We start from the raw sequence: 17051 nt of genomic DNA, 5'->3' as shown, positions 1-17051 counted from the left end.
TCCTCTGCCATGAGGTGGTGCAGGCGTGGGCCTGGGCCCTTTTATAGGGGATGTCTCGGCAAGCCACATATCTGCTGGGTCGCCTCAATGTGCTGGTGGACCGCTTGAGTCAATCCAGCCACACGAATGGTCCCTCAACTCTGAAGTGGCGGCCGAGCTGTTTTGCCGATGGGGTATGCCGGATGTGGACGTCTTAGCCTCCCCGCACAACCACAAGGTGAGGAGTTTCTGCTCCCTGGTGTCAGGGGACGGACATAAGGCCTGCAATGTCTTCTCCCTCCACTGGGGGAGAGGCTTGCTGTACACATACCCCCCTCTACCGCTCCTCTTGAGGACACTGTTGAAGCTTCAGCATGACACGGGGACTATGATACTCATAGCGCCCTCCTAGCCCCAACAGATGTGGTTCCCACTTCTGCAGGACCTGATGGTGCGGGCACCCATCCAGCTGGGGACGGCGCCCGATCTCATCTCACAGAATCAGGGCATCTTTATTTATGTTTTTTATATACCATCATTCCAACAGAAGATCACAATGGTTCACATAAATTACATTTGATTACATTGTATAATATTGTATTAACAGGTTCTTATTCAAAGTGATTGTATCTATTTTAATACTATTGAATAATCAAAACATTCAAAGTTAACAATCTAATATTGATGTTTACTGTTTCAGTTTTGAATAGATTTTAGTCAAATATTTGCTGTGCTGAGAAGAAGTGATATTTCTGGAAAAATAATGTTCATTAAGTGGCTTATTTGATATTTCTTTACATTAGTTCGTAGGCTTTTCTGAAGAGCCAGGTTTTAAGTTCTTGTTTGAATTTTAATCCAAATGGCTTGGATGTTGAGCGCGTAGTCCTCCAGCCCTTGGCGCGCTCGGACTGTGTCTCCCAGGTCCTGGTGGTTTCTCGGAAACCTTCCACCAGGAAGTCCTACAGCTTGAAGTGGAAAAGATTTTCCACCTGGTATGCGGGACATGGTCTAGATCCTTTTTCATGTCCCCTTCCCCGGCCATTGGACTATTTGTGGCATCTCTCCGAGTCCGGGCTTCAAACCAGCTCAGGTAGGGTTCACTTTAGTGCTGTCATTGCATACCTGGCATGCCGCCAATTGAAGCCCCCCTCCGGCCTCCTGTTGTGTTCTGGGACCTCAACATTGTCCTGGCACGGCTCATGTGCTCTCCTTTTGAGCCACTACAATCCTGCAATCTGAAGTTGCTCACCTGGAAAGTGATTTTCCTGGTGGCTATTACTTCAGCTCATAGAGTCAGTGCGCTTCAGGCCCTGATTATGTACCCGCCATGATCGTGTGGTCTTGTGTATGCATCCTAAGTTTCTGCCCAAGGTGGTGACTGATTTCCACTTCAATCAGTCAATCGTTCTACCCACTTTATTTCTGAGGCCTCACTCCCATCCCGGGGAAAAGGCTTTCCATACCCTAGACTGCAAGAGGGCCCTGGCTTTCTACCTAGATCACACAGTCGGCCACAGGCAGTCCACACAGCTCTTTGTGTTTTTTGACACCAACAGACTGGGAACGGTGGTGGGTAAACAGACCTTGCCTAACTGGCTGGCAGACTGTATTGCATTTTGCTATGCACAGACAGGCCTTCAGTTAGCTGACAGAGTAAAGGCCCACTCTGTGCAGGTTATGGTGACATCGGTGGCTCATTTGCGTGCAGTCCCCATTGTTGAAATCTGTCGAGCCGCAACCTGGAGCTCTCGTCACACGTTTGTGGCTCATTATTGCCTGGACAAGGACAGGTGTTAAGACAGTTCTTTCAGTCACTACATCCTGCACAACCCGTTCCAGACATGAACCCAACTCTCCTGTTCGTGCCTCTTTGGGAACCAGACAGTCCTTGGTCGACCAACAGCTCTCAGTTGTTGTGCCCGTTGGCACCTTATTTGGTTGCTGTTGGTCTCTCCTGTAGATGAGAACAGTCTGGAGCTTGGTACTCATCCACATGTGAGAACTACCATCCTGCTTGTCCTAGGAGAAAGCGCAGTTGCTTACCTGTAACAGATGTTCTCCTAGGATAGCAGGATGTTAGTCCTCAGGAATCCCTCCCGCCTCCCCATAGAGTTGGGTTCTCATTCCGGTTTGTTTTATTTTTTCATTTGTATTTTTCTCTCTGTTACAAGACTGAAGGGGGACCTCGCATGGACGCGCGGATAGCAGCATGCTGGGCATGCTCAGTGTGCTGGTCAAAGCTTCTAGAAACTTTGACACAAGTTTTCTGTGCCGAGCTCCATTGGACGATGTCACCCACATGTGAGGACGAACATCCTGCTGTCCTAGGAAAACACCTGTTTCAGGTAAGCAACTGCGCTGTACTGTTTTTTAGCACATACTGAACAGCTTTAGGATGTATGTCAAGCATGCCTTTTCCCATTGCACTGTAATGATGTAATGTTGAAATTTAAGTATAGTATTGTAATATATTTTGTAGTGCTTATCAATGATTTTCAAATGAGGCTGACCTGTTGGCTTGGTGGCAGTGCTGCACACTGCCATGTTGAGAACCTGGTGTAAATTCCTGAGTCAGGTCTTCTGATCTCTGGGTGGGCTAGGCCTGGGGATGCAACATTTAACAGTTTTCAGAGAAGGGAATGATTCCCTGTCATTGTGCAATAGTGACACCTAGTGGCTGCATTTAGAACTCATGATGGTAGGATTCTGGAAGGTGCCTTGGTGCATAGTCCCAAGCTGAAGACTATCGCTGCAGTGATGGGGGCCAAGTGAGTTGAGAGGAGGTATCAAAAGGGAAAAGTTTTCCACATAGTTACGAATGAAGGCTTTTGGTGTTGTAACCCAGTGGAAGCTGATTTCTGATTGAGCTAGGAACTCAAAGGAACAGGGATAAACTTCTTATATTTTGGCCCAGCAGTTTTCAAACCATATTGTATTACTTTGTTCCACTTTTTAGTATTCTGAGAGTTAAATGGTAGCAAACCAAGATTCATCTTGTTAGAATTGTGTATCAGTACTGGTACAGCTTCTTCAACTCTTAGAAGCTGATATTCAAAAAAAGCAGAGCTCTTAAATGTATGCCCCTAAGTTTGGTATCTATTTTAAGCCTAACTTGGGGAACTGAGTTTTCAACTGAAAAGTCACATAAATTTAGGACTACTATTTATTTATTTATTTATCTAGTTCTGAATCAGTACTAAGCCCCTAACTTTATTTCCCCGCCCTAACTCTGCTCCCATAGCCATTCACTTTTGGGGACCCTAAATTTAGGTGAAAAATCAAATTGGGATCTTAAACATAGGCACTCATCTGTTGTAAATATGCAAAAGGGCCAAATTAGGAGCCTAAACCCTTTGAAAATTAACATCTTAGATTCTTCTATTCCCTATCCTTTCCTTGTATTGTAGATGGTACAAAAGAAAAAAGTGGTTATTGTCTCTTTGCTGTTTTATATATGAGCATTTTCACAAACTATTTAACAGACCTCCAAGATATCAGAACTTCTTGTTCAAACTCATGTGTATCATGTGAAAGGGATAAAAGTATGTTTGCAACTGGTTTATACTTAGATATGATATAATATTATCTAGATTTCAATCAAACATTTTCATGAAAATATAAACTGGAAAGAAAACATATCCTGCATGTGAAGTAAAACTTTTTCTGTGTGTGTTTGCAGTGTCTATGACTCCCCGAAACAGCCAGTAGTACGTTTCAAGAGGAACAAACATCATAAAGGATCCATTTATTGTGTTGCATGGAGCCCCTGTGGCCAGTTGCTGGCTACTGGTTCCAATGACAAATATGTGAAGGTGCTTCCTTTTAATGCGGAGACGTGCAATGCAACAGGTAATGCTTACAGTTTTGGGTTTTTTTTTTTAATGAAAAAGAGAGTTCCAGTAGCTGTAAACTGAACTATTTATAAGCTGTGATAGCTTTTACTGGACCAGCATAAGACGCTTCCAAAGAGGCTGTACATGAGCTTTCTGATCTAGAGAACAGAGGTCCAGACATGACCACAGGTGTGTATGGCATCACTGGGTAATTTCTTTTCTTCCTGCTAGACCAGCCATTATGTATGGGATTTCCCCCTGCACAGCTAACTGTTTCAGAGGACACACTAAGGAATAAGGAAGGTGTGGACTGAGGCCATTGCCAGTAGTCTCTGGCAACCGTGGACATGTGAGGACGACAGCTCCCAGAGCATGGGTTTGGCTTGGCCGAACTCTTGTTGCTCCTGGGACAACAACCTTTAGGGTTTTCTTTTCCCAATGGGAGCATTTCTCCCAGGTTTAACCCTGATTTGAGCCCCATGGGATTATCACAGTTCCTAGGTTTCAAGGGGAACCAAGGAGTGAAGCCCTTTTAAGAAAAAAAGAAAAGGGCTAGCAGGACCACTCTCTCTCTCTCTGTACTCCTTCTTGCCCCTCCTCTCTCAGTTCAGTGCTTTTCTTAGAGGTGCAGAAAATTTAAAAAAACAAAACCCTCAAGAGGTAAGAACAGAATCTGGAGGAAGCCGGGACTGCAGGACCAGCCAGCAGCAGCAGCCCCAGCGGTGAGATGTAACCACACTGCCGTTGGTTTGCCACAGGAGAAGGGCATAGTCTCTCACCACTGCGGCATTTTTCGGGGCCCGTGACCATGCATAGAGACCAGAAATGTTCTGTTTGTGGGGCCAAGCTGGTCCCAAAGATTAGCTGGCTCATTCTGCCCTGGGTGTGAGGGGGAGCCGAGCAGAGATCCTCAGGACGAGATGGGCAATACAGCTCAACATCCAAGGAAAGAGCAATCGGGAGCAGTTCTGATTGAAGCTAGACAACTATCATGATTGGAAAGTACCCCTGGGCTGTCAGGGGAGCTGAACCCTCTTCCTCCTCCATTTGAAGGGAAAACAGAAGGCAGCCCCAGTGCAAGATCGCCCATCTCAAGGGGCCTATCCTCTCAAGAGGGTCCATATAGAACACTAGAAGAGAGACTTTTCACCAGACTTTATCATGGCAATGCATAAGGCATGACATGCAAAGATCCTCACAGCCTAGAATATATATGAATCACCAGGATGAAGCTTCTGCCCCATAGGCGCAACTACCAAGTGGCCAATGAAAGGATCTGAGTCAACCCACTTGGTCCATACAGTCACCCAGGACTCCAGGGACGAGTCAGCCAAGAGGTCTCCTGAGGGCTCACAGGAGGGGAATCTTCTCTTCAGAAGAGGATGACCCCATCATAGTTTGCTTGTTGCAGAAAGAGGAGCTAGCTGCTCTCATTTCCAGTGTGTTGCCAGCTTTAGGGATATCAAATACCACCCCTAAAGATCTAGCTAAAGGGAACCCTATTCTCCAGGGCATCAAAAAGCCACCAAAATTGTTTTCTTTGTACAGCACCTGAGGCACATGGCATCCCTTCTAGCGATATTCATGCAGTCCTCCCAGGTTCCTCCCAGGGTTCTTTGCGTAGCAAAGTTATTGATTTATGGGCTTACCTGATTTAGTCCCCCTGCAAGTGGGACTAAAGGGGGTAGAATATAAAGTTAAATCTACCCCTTGCTGCTGGTGGAAAGGAATGGTTTTCTTAGAATCCCACAGTGCCAAGGCCCAGGTTATGGCAGTTACACTTAAAATTATGATTCCTCTAGAAGTGGAGTCAGCATTGTAGGATCCCCTAGACAGAAAAAAAGAATCAATTCTTAAATAGGATTCAATGGCCCTACAGGCCTTTATTTGTGGAAGTTATGTTGCATGGGCACTGCAGTAGATTCAGCAGCTCCCAGATAGCACAGACAGGCCTGGATTTCCCAATAGGCACACTAAGGCCTGTGCCTAGGGGGTGGCAAAAAACTGGGGGGGGGGGGGGCTGAATCTCACTCATCAGAAAACAGCCTTCTGCTTCCTGCTGCAGTCCACCCCATGCAGAGAACTGGAGGGGAGGGATGAGGCTGGAAGAGACAGAGAAATACAAACTGTTGTATTCCCTATTCCATCCCCTCCCCTCCTGGTCTCTACAGGGAACAGGAAGAAAAGGGAGAGGCCACAGCAGGGAGCAAAGAAAAGGCCACTCTGCTCCCTAATCCCACCTCCCACCTCTCTTGTTATTTTGGGACATAAGGGGAAGAGGTAAGCCTGAAGCAGATAGAGCAGAGCAAAAAAACCTGTGCCCTTCTACCTTCTGCTCTATTGTCCCTTGTCTGGGGTGGGGGGCAAGAAGCATCAGCACCAACAGTGCCTAGAGGCATCAAAATGCTAAATCCATCACTGAGCACAGAAACAACTTGCTTGAAATCAACCCTAGCAATTTTGGCCAATGACATGTATGACCTTGTGAGAATGATTTCAAGGGTGCCATCTGATGACATCACCCATTTGTGTGGTTGATTTATCCTGCTGTCTATGGAGAACACCTATTACAGGTAAGCAAACAATCTGAAAAAGGTAAAGATTTTGGAAACGGTGGCATGAAGGAGGGGGAAGTGTGGCTATTGAAATGGAATGTATAAGAATTATTATTATACAGTATCTGCTCTAATTGATAGCACTAGAGGTTTCAGATGACTTTTCCATTGCTTTAGGTATCTTAGATGTTAGTATGTTTTATATAATATTAGCAAATATAGAAGAATCAAATACCTCATGGCTGCTTGGAGTTTGTAGTTTTTAATACATGTTTTCCCCAAAATATTCCTAAATGTTGAAGCCTTTTCTTCCTGAAGTGTTGTCTTAGTGTTATCAGTTAGTATGGTGTAACAGAAAATTAGCTACAATGAGATAATTTGTTTTCCATTTTAATCATTTTGCTTGGGAACAAAAAGCTCTCATAAATTGTTGGCAAAAAGTTGTTGAAAATGTTAATTTACTCCTCTCCTGATTGTATCACATATAGAACTAATGTCCTCTGCTAAACCATGGTTTTGATCCTCATTATGACAGTAACCATAAAAGAACTGTCACCCAATCATCATTTCACAAACTACGGCTACTCCGTCACCTTAAACCTCTTCTTGAACATTCCGATTTTTGTTCTGTTTTACAATCACTTTTATTCTCCAGCATAGATTATTGTAATTCCCTTCTACCAGGTCTTCCAACATACGCCATTCATCCTTTACAAATTATACAGAACACCACAGCCAGACTTTATCAGTACTCCTATCCATGTTCATATTACTCCTGTTCTTGAATCATTACACTGGCTTCCAGTATCTTACCGTATACAATACAAACTCACCATGATCATACATTCCACTATTCATAACATCCATTCCTCTTGGATTTCCTCTATACTAAAGATCCAGACCCCTTCGTGTTCCTTTAGATCAGCTAGTCAAATGTTTCTCGATGTTCTCTCCCCAAAACGAACCCATCTCGATGAAACGAGAGCGTGCCTTCGTTTCAGCAGGTCCACTCTTATGGAACAGCTTACCAAAAGAAGTAAGATGGCTTTGGGATAGAAACTTCTTCTAAAAAAGTGCTAAGGACCCATCTTTTCAAAAAAGCATTCCCAAATTTAACCAACCATCTATAGCCCTCTGGCATCCCTTCAAGTGATATTCATGCAGTCCTCCCTGGTTCCTCCCAGGGTTCTTTGCATAGCAAAGTTATTGATTTATGGGCTTACCTGATTTGTTTCTGTAATATGACTTAATGAATTAATTTTTACAGATTTTTATTTTTATTGTCATGTAATTTTATTGTTTACTGTATGTATTTTATTATACCCTGCCCTGAACGAAGGAAGGGCAGGACAAGAAAAGCTTTTAAATAAATAAATAAATAGAACTTTTAAACAGGTGCGTGTGTGCACATGTTTGCTGGCTGGCCCCCATGAACATGGCTATTTTATAACATATGCGCGTATATGATCGCATGTTATGAAATAGGCTGAACACGCGCACATGTGCACGCAATTTTAAGTGTACGCACAAATCCTGTTTCTACCGCATAAGTGGGGGGATTTTAAAAGGGTACTTGCCAGGTTCTTGTGGCCTGGTTTGGCCTCTGTCGGAAACAGGATGCTGGGCTTAATGGACTCTTGGTCTGACCCAGTATGGCATGTTCTTATGTTCTTATCCCTGCCATTACCAGTTTCACCAGTTCATTCCCAGTTCTCCCAGGCAAGGGATAAGACTTCCCAACCCCCTTATTTTAATAGCCTCCCTTTCCCCCTGTTAGCACCAACCCTTAAAACCCTGCTGACTAGCCTAAAATATTTTATTTAAAATGACATGCCATCCATAGCAGTAGTAAATGTAAGCGGCAGGGGGCCCTGGTGTGCGCCTGTGCACGTATGTATTTCCGTACACATCTCTTGGCCTTCCCCAATACGCGTAGCTGGAGATATGCGCATACAGGGGCGGCTTTAAAAATCCGCTCAGTGTGCGCTGGCTCGACTTGTGCGTGAATCTCCTGGTTTTGGTACGCATAAGGCTTTTCAAATTTGCATTTATGGTTAATTGGTGATGATAGTGGCAGGTCATAGCAGAAGGGATGCTGGGGCTGGTAAAGTACAAAGCTGTGAAAACAAAAGGCTCAGGTTTGAGTCTCGCCTTCATTGTTGATTACATTATTTTTCAAGTCAGTTAATCTTACCCTGCACAAAAATGTCTAGGATAAGGAACATGTAACTTTAAGTTTTAACTTGTATGATGCTGTGTACACTGACAACACTCCATTATACTGATCAGAGAAGGCATAAGCACTAAACTGTTAAACATTTATTATTATGAGGCCAGATATATTAAGAGTTTTCTCCCAGATGGAGCAAATTATGTTCTTGAGATGCCCAGTACCTAAAAGGGACATCTTTATTTGCTGCCAGGCTGCTGTTGCCTTTTTTCTTTCTTTTTAAAAAGTTCCAGTTAATGATCATATGCTAGAAAGCTGACTCTTACAATGGATGTTCATTTATTTCAACTGAAAGTGTCAGAAAAGTTAGCATTAAACAAATGTAATTTTCCAGTCTGGTTTCAATCTTTACAGGCCCAGATTTGGAGTTCAGTATGCATGATGGTACAATCAGAGATCTTGCTTTTATGGAAGGTCCAGAAAGTGGTGGAGCAATTTTAATAAGTGCAGGAGCAGGTGACTGTAATATCTACACAACTGACTGTCAGCGAGGACAAGGCCTGCATGCGCTGAGTGGTCACACTGGTGAGTAACTATCAGTCATGGGTAGGAAATTTACCTTTTTCTATCTGGTCAATGTCAAGCCACATTACTTCAAAGAACGCATTTCCCTTCCCAAGCAGAACAGTCACAAAATTATAGAGGACCTTAACAGATGCCATCAGTATTTCTCCCTTTTTCATTCTGAATTTATTCTTTTTATCTCAATTATATTTGATCTGCATTTTACATTGTTACACAAATCTCCAGAGGCTGCTATGAATGGCCTTTTTGAGGGCATTTAAAACAGAGGTAAGAAAACTAAGCCCATGGGCATCGTCTGGTCTGTGACAGCATTTGCTTGCAGGCCTGCAGGAGCGACATAATTTTTAACAGTCTACAGGAGTGGATGTGACATCTATGGGCTAAAAACAGTTTGCCCACTCCTGATTTAAAAGAAATGTATTTTTTTATGCAGACTGTTAACAGCATGCCCAGCCTTTGTCTTAGCAGATCAGCCTGTGTGCGTAACTGACTTGTATGTGTATTTATTTTGACAAATTGTAATACTTGTATTACAATAACATACTTTTCCATTCAGGTCACATATTAGCATTGTATACGTGGAGTGGATGGATGATTGCCTCTGGTTCACAAGACAAGACTGTTAGATTCTGGGATCTGCGCGTGCCAAGTTGTGTTCGTGTTGTGGGAACAATGTTTCATGGAACTGGTAGGAGTATTTTCTAACTATGTATAAAAGCTGATTTTCTGGCATGAATTCTAGACTGAAAACTGAAGTTTGTATGTTCTTTTGTGACTGATATTGATTTTAATGCCTTTCTTCATGTCACCAAATTCCAAAAGGATGATATTTTTTCTTTTAATCTATCTGGAAGCTATCTATGTAAGTCAAGTCTCTCCACTATAATATATCCAAAATTCCCAAAATTCATCTCTGTGACTTCACCAAAGCCATTATACCCAGAAAACCCCTCTTCTCAAGTCACTGCATTGGCTTTCTATCCATTTCCGCATACAGTTCAAACTCCTCTTACTCACCTTCACTCTGCCCTTCCTTATGAACTCTGCTCATCAAGCAAGTCACTCCTATTTGTGCCCTTCTCTCTTCTGACTCTGTGCTTCCTACCTTGCTGCACTGTATGCTTGGAACAGACTTTCTGAGTTGATGAATCATACTCCCTCTCTGACCTTATTCAAATCTAGTCTAAAAATCGATCTTCCAGAGGCTGGTTTTAATTCTTAACCCCTGCTTATCCTGCTTGCAGTCTTTTTGGTTTTAACCATTTTGTATATAAATTTAAATCCATGTTTCAAAGTCTCTGTTGTCCTATATGTTTTGATTAGATTTTAAGCTCTAGGTAGCAGGGACTGTTTGTGTTTTTTTTTTTTTTTGTACAGTGCTGTATATGTCAAATAACCTCAAACCGCCAAAGCAAATTAATCAAAACAGGATAATCCAAGCTGAGAATACTACATTGACTAAAACCTCTGTTAACAATATAGGACTTCCGCACTGTTTTACAAACATTAATATTTTCATACTTAGACTACTGCAACTCCCTTTTACTAGGCCTCCCTGCAAGTCTACTAAAACCACTACAGTTACTGCAAAATGCCTCTGCAAGACTCTTACTAGGGACAAGGAAATCTGAACACATCACCCCCTCGCTGATTGTACAGGAAGCCAGTGCAGAGCAATCTAGAATTCATTATAAAGTATTATCTCTAACTTTCAATATCATCAACAATATTAACCCATGTTTTTTAGGAGTGACAATTCAACAGGACTTCTGATGGTACTTTCCACTCTGAACACACACCTAACGTACTTAAGAGACCGAATGTTTTCCATACATACAAGGCCCCAAGCTGTGGCACTCACTCCCACAGTCAATACGTCAGATAACAGAAACAGAGTTTCAAGTGTGAACTGAAAACATGGCTCTTTAGAAATGCATACGATTTAATGTAAAATACCAGTATGCAGATAAATGCAATGTCAGTACCAGAGATAATGTTAGCGGAGCAAGCAATAAGCAATAAATGATGTAAAGTTTATTATTAGTAGAATTAGAACTTGCGTTTACTGTTATGTCGACCAAGAAAAAGTGTGAACATGAACTAGATTATATAGTTGCTACTGTGATATCCTAGAATAATTATGATTATGCAATAGAATAAGTATGCGCTAAGGAGTTGAACTAGAAGGTGAATGTTGACACACAGTATGTGATCATTGACTGTGAATATGGATACTGATTTTGTAAACCATTATGATCTTCTTTTGGAGTGACGGTATATAAAACGTCTAAATAAATAAATAACACCATAGAAGTGACAAGTAGTAGCCAGTTCAAAATATTTTCATTTTTTCATGTTAATTAATACTTGAAAGGGCCACTAGAAAATCTCTGCAAAAGAAATGTTATCCAGGATTACATTTTGCCATCTACTCCATTCAGTTATGCCCTGCATTTCCTTTAGTATTTCTAAAATGAAAATTTGGAAGTTTTAGGGCCTATAGTTGTAGCTGTCATTTGTTTGCAGTTGTGGTGCAGCAGCAGATGAGGCAAATGCAGGAACTGGCTCAGCAAGAAGGGCTACTCCTTGTTCCATTTCTTTCCCTTTATGAAATCACCAAATACTATTTGAAAGAAAATGTATAAATGTATATACAAGTGGGTTTCTGGCAGGTCACATTGTACAATTTGTGGTAATCATGTGATGTCATTTAACTTGTTCTCAAAAACTGACCACTCAGAGTCCTGACTTTTGGACTTGATTTATAATTCAAAATCTCAGATGTCAAGAAAGTAGTAGAGGTGGTGGAAACCAGTTCTGGGACATAATTTAAGTATGCATGGAACAGTTATAGAGAACAGGGTCTAGAGATTGGGTAAAGTCTGGAAACTTGTTTGCAAATCTACCTAGCATAGTACAGGACCAAGGAGAGAAGAGATAGCAAAACTGATTTAGTTAAGGAAAGGAATAATATCCGCAGATGATCAAGCCGGGAGTGAGTTCCACAGCTTGGGACCTGCTATGGAAAACATATATCTTTAGCAAGTATAGTATAAATATAACCAGCTGGGTAGACTGGGTGGCCAATTAGTCCTTTTCTGCTATCATCTACTATGTTACTATGTAAAGAGATACAATGGAACAAATTGATGCAGTACCATGATAGCACTTGAAGCTTGCAGTATTACAAAGGCCATGTCACCCATGTTTAAAATGAATTAAATACCTAAATAAGTGCTCTGGTACAAACACAGAAGGGATCTCTTATTCTGATCCACCTCCATAGCACTTGCACAGCTGTGCTTGTGTCTGTGAGACTAACATCATGAAATGTTAACATAGATTATGGATACATACGGTAATCAATTAATATAGCAATCCAAAAATCGAATGAAGGATCACGGAGTCTAACCATCACAATAACTGTGAAATCTGTTAACAAAAGAACTGTTTGCGAGCTGATGGATGTTTTGTTTGTCTCACTGTGCCGGTGTGCTATCTGGTGTGGCAGTGTTTGTCTCAATGCAGTGAACTATGGATGTTCCCTGGTTGTGAAGATGCTGGTGGGGGACGTTGATATATATTTTATTTGAATGCTGAGTTATTCTTGAACAACTTGATTGATACTTCTGATGAAGTCCTTATGGGCGAAACATGTTTGTTTACCTTGAAGTGTCTATTTTCATTTCTATCAGTGTTGTATCTTGATGATATCCATAGGCTATCTGGAGAACTGATGAAGAAGTATCATTGAAGATTCGTTATTCAGTACTTTTTTACCTTTTTTTTTTAAACTTTCTTTTTCAAAAAGATTCTTTGTTTTTCTTTTACTTTCTTGAATTTTTTATTTCATTTGCATATTTTTGTTGATAGTGTGTTTTTTATCCTATGTATATATACATAAAAAATTTTGTTTTTAGGGCCTCCATTTAATTAGTTAATTATTTTTATATACCAACATCAGTTTACATTCAGGTACTGTAGGTATTTCCCTATCCCCAGAGGGCTTACAATCTATTTTTTTTTCCTGATGCAATGGAGGTCAAAAGGTCACAAGGAGCAACAGCAGGACTTGAACCCTGGTCTCCTGGTTCATAGCCCACTGCTCTAACCACTAAGTTATTCCTTCTCCCTCTAATTAGTATAGATATATGATTTTCATGTGTTTGAGTGTTTAGATGATTTTTGTGGTTTAATGCATATTTAGTTTGATCTTTGTACTTAAGTTATCTTGATTATTCATTTCTATTATGGTTTGACATTTCAATAAATAATTTTTTGATACTTTTGTATAATGAGTTAGTATATGGCTTTACTTATGCTCTTGAACAAATAACTGTGCCTGGAGTCCAGGATTCTTTTTGTCTTTCATGTCATTATATCTGAATGGTCCAAATAACAAAAATAAAGAAATCCTAGATATAACGAAATGAAAGCCAGAAAAATTCCTCCCATAAATATATTTAAAATTAAGAGAATTGCTGCCTAACCATGGAAATTGAAAGCTATTCAAACATTAACATTTTTTATATGCTCTGTCATACTATAAAATATTTTATTTTGATGTATTAATACATATGGCTGTATCCTATTTCTTTACTTCACTATTCTGAAAATTCCTTTTTCTAAGCCTGAACAAGAAGAATGTGTACAACCATAGATTAGAAAATATAAAAGCTCTGAACTGAAACACAAACTTGATTTGATATAATTGATAATGGTCTGTCTGCTGTTTTATAGGCAGTGCAGTAGCCTCAGTAGCTGTTGATCCCAGTGGTCGTCTGCTAGCAACAGGACAGGAGGATTCTAGCTGTATGTTGTATGACATTCGAGGAGGACGAATGGTGCAGATTTACCATCCTCATTCTAGTGATGTGCGCTCTGTTCGCTTCTCTCCTGGGGCTCACTATTTGCTAACAGGATCATATGATATGAAAATTAAGGTGACAGATTTGCAAGGTAATCCTTCTGATTCTAAAGTATATTTAAGGTACAATATATGTGCAGGAAAATACATATGATTTACAGATGTGGGATATCTAAAGTGAAAAAATATATTATAGTATATAGTTTGGCATCAAGCTATGTTAAAAGACATATATATATATATTAAAAAAAAAAAGTGGATAGCACTTAGGTATTACTGTATACAAGTTTCAGACCAACTTCTGGTGACATATCACTCGGGCCAATACAGTAAGGATGCGTAAGAAACAGTGCGGCAGTGCCGGGCGCCCGCTCGTTTGCCACGCACATATTTTGGTTCACATACCGCTTGATTCAGTATTCAAATTAGACGCAAATCCAAGCGGCATCCAAAGCGCGTCAATGAAGCGGTAGGCGTTCACAATCCATTTTACTGTATAGAGCAGTATGCAGTGCGCACCTGCTCATCCAGTTGTGTTCCCAACTTCAACTTTTTTTGGTGTCGGCATTGGGGAATCAGTATGGGCACCTATTTAGGCGTGTGGCCTAAGCACATATACTTGGGTGCATATGTATGTTTGTCCATTTTGGGTGCGGGTTTTATGTGTGCATAATATAGGTGCGAGCTTTACCAATCTGCACTCTTAAAATCATGGTGCTCCAACAAAGAAGCCTAAGTGCTTATCTATTTGTGCTGTATGCCACATCAGAGCCATTCAGCCGGAGCTGTCTAAGCCTGTGTCAGCGCTGCCTGGATGCTCAGGGAGATTTATCGCCTTCTGATTTTGCCGACAATGGTCCATCTCCTCGGTCTGCGGGGAGTGAGTCCGAGAATGTTACGACTGGGGAGTCCACTGCCTTGGTCAATCCATGGACTGAGTCATCAAGAGATACTCACTCTCAGGATGTCAACTTCGGGCATTTAGGGCCTGGAATAGACCCGTTCTTTTCCTGGGAGGAATTCTTCCAGGGATTGCAGACATTTCTACAAGGGCGCTCTTCTGAGTCGGCAGTGCCTGCTAATGAAGGCCTGTGCGCTCAGAGTGCTTCTCTGCCCGTCTCCATGATCAAGCATTGTGGTACAGCGTGGTCTGAAAAAGCTCGAATGCAGGTGGCTCAAGAGGATACTGATGATGATGGTGGTTCTCCTGGTAAGGAAGGAGAGATTCCCCCAGATTTGGAGCCTTATAGTCCTCTTCACTGTTTCTTTCATAGAGATGAGTTGTCAAGCTTGATCTCTCAGACCTTGAAGACCCTCTGAGTGACTGGGTCTGATCCCTTGGGGATGCAGTAGAAGGATCCTATTTTAGTCACCCTACGCAAGGCTTCCTGTTTCTTTCCCCTCCTGGAGGAAATTCAGAAGTTGATTGATCTGGAATGGAGTGTGCCAGAGGCATCCTTTAAGAGAGAATGTATTTTGGCGGGTTTATATCCCTTGAATCTGTAGTTGCTCTGGATGCCTTGGTGTCAGAAAACATACCACCATCCTGGTAGAGGGAGGTGCAGCATTGAAGGATGCTCAGGACAGAAGAATTGAGGCTATCCTAAAGCAAGCCTTTGAGGCAGTGATGATGAACTTACAAATTGTTTTCTTGTTGCACTTTGGTAACTTGGGCTACCTTGCAACTTTGTTAAGATTCTGCTAGCGCCATTCCGATCTTGGACCTATGATAGAACTGGGGGTCACCTTCTTAGCTGATACAGGCAGTGACTTGATTCGCACAACCACCAAAGGAGCTGCTTTGGTTATTGTGGCCAGGTGGTAGCTGTGGCTGTACAACTGGTCAGCAGATACTATTTGAAAGGCCAGTCTCTAACACTGGTCTTCTTGAAATACCACCTACGAAGAGATCCCGTCTTAACTCAACAAAACAACGTGCGTTCTCAATTGCTGGTCCAACATTGTGGAATTCACTTCCTATTGAATTAAGACTGGAAACTTCTACTCAAACCTTCAAAAAGAATTTAAAAACTTTACTATTCCTAAAAGCTTTTCCAATATAGTTATTATAATTATATATTATAATATATATTATAATTAATTTTTACTTTACTTATTCTTTTTCCTCTCCACTATAATTCTCTCTATTATTCTATGTAACACAATTATTTTTATGTTCTTCACATTGTAACTGTTTATCTTTTTTGTTGTATGTGAACCGATGTGACTGATATGACTGAATGTCGGTATACAAAAAAAAACAAACAAATAAATAAATAAATCAAGCTGCCCTTCAAGGACTAGCTTTTGTTTGCAGTGAATTAGAAAATCTGGCAAGTAAATGGGTAGAGATCCAGGTCTTTTGTTTGCCAGATGATAAGAAACCTGTTGCCCGGTCTTTTCAGGCGGGTGGCCACATGAGGTTACAGGCATTTTCGGCCTTATAGGGGAGGTTCTTCCCAGAAGTCCCATTTCTTCTGCAGGTCTCAGTCCTTTCATCCCCAAGGTCCTCGAAAGGATGCAAGCTCCAGACGTGGAGCCCCTTGATCTTCCCAGTGAAGGTTTGCGGGCTCACCTGATGGTGCAGAAGATAGTTGGTCGCTTATCCCATTTTTATCACAGGTAGGTCCAGATTACTTCGGATCAATGGGTTCTTGAAGTGGTTTGGGACGCATAAGCTCTTGAATTTTATCGCATTCCTCCGTATGTTTTTATGGTCTCTCCTTGCAAATCCCCTCAGAAGAGGGTACACGTGGAAGCAATGTTACAAAGGCAGTTGAACCTGAATGCAATGATTCCCATTCCCAAATCGCAATGAAATACGGGCCGCTATTCCATTTATTTTGCTGTGCCCAAAAAGGAAGAGTCATTTCAGCCTATACTGGATCTCAAGGGCATCAACCAACATTTACGAGTCTTGCATTTCAGGATGGAAACTGTGCGCTCTGTCATAATGGCAGTATAAGCAGGGGAGTACCTCACGTCTCTAGATCTGACAGAGGGGTATCTACATGTGCCCATCCATTAGGAACATCAGCGGTTCCTCCGGTTTGCTATTCTGG

The 17051-nt window shown here is 41.6% G+C and overlaps 1 protein-coding gene across 2 annotated transcripts in view; it reads left to right on the top strand.

Moving 5' to 3' along the window:
- Nucleotides 1–17051, top strand: part of WDR47 (WD repeat domain 47) — a 125082-nt gene that overhangs the window by 99953 nt on the left and 8078 nt on the right. For both annotated transcript variants that reach the window (XM_029618230.1, XM_029618231.1), the window contains exons 11-14: nt 3659–3828; nt 8952–9122; nt 9679–9810; nt 13863–14081. In XM_029618230.1, the coding sequence (XP_029474090.1) occupies nt 3659–3828; nt 8952–9122; nt 9679–9810; nt 13863–14081 (692 nt within the window). The remainder of the gene's footprint in view (nt 1–3658; nt 3829–8951; nt 9123–9678; nt 9811–13862; nt 14082–17051) is intronic.

Source organism: Rhinatrema bivittatum, chromosome 10 (assembly GCF_901001135.1).
Source record: "Rhinatrema bivittatum chromosome 10, aRhiBiv1.1, whole genome shotgun sequence".
NCBI classification, from domain to species: Eukaryota; Metazoa; Chordata; class Amphibia; order Gymnophiona; family Rhinatrematidae; genus Rhinatrema; species Rhinatrema bivittatum.
This window is presented reverse-complemented; position numbering and strand designations above follow the sequence as displayed.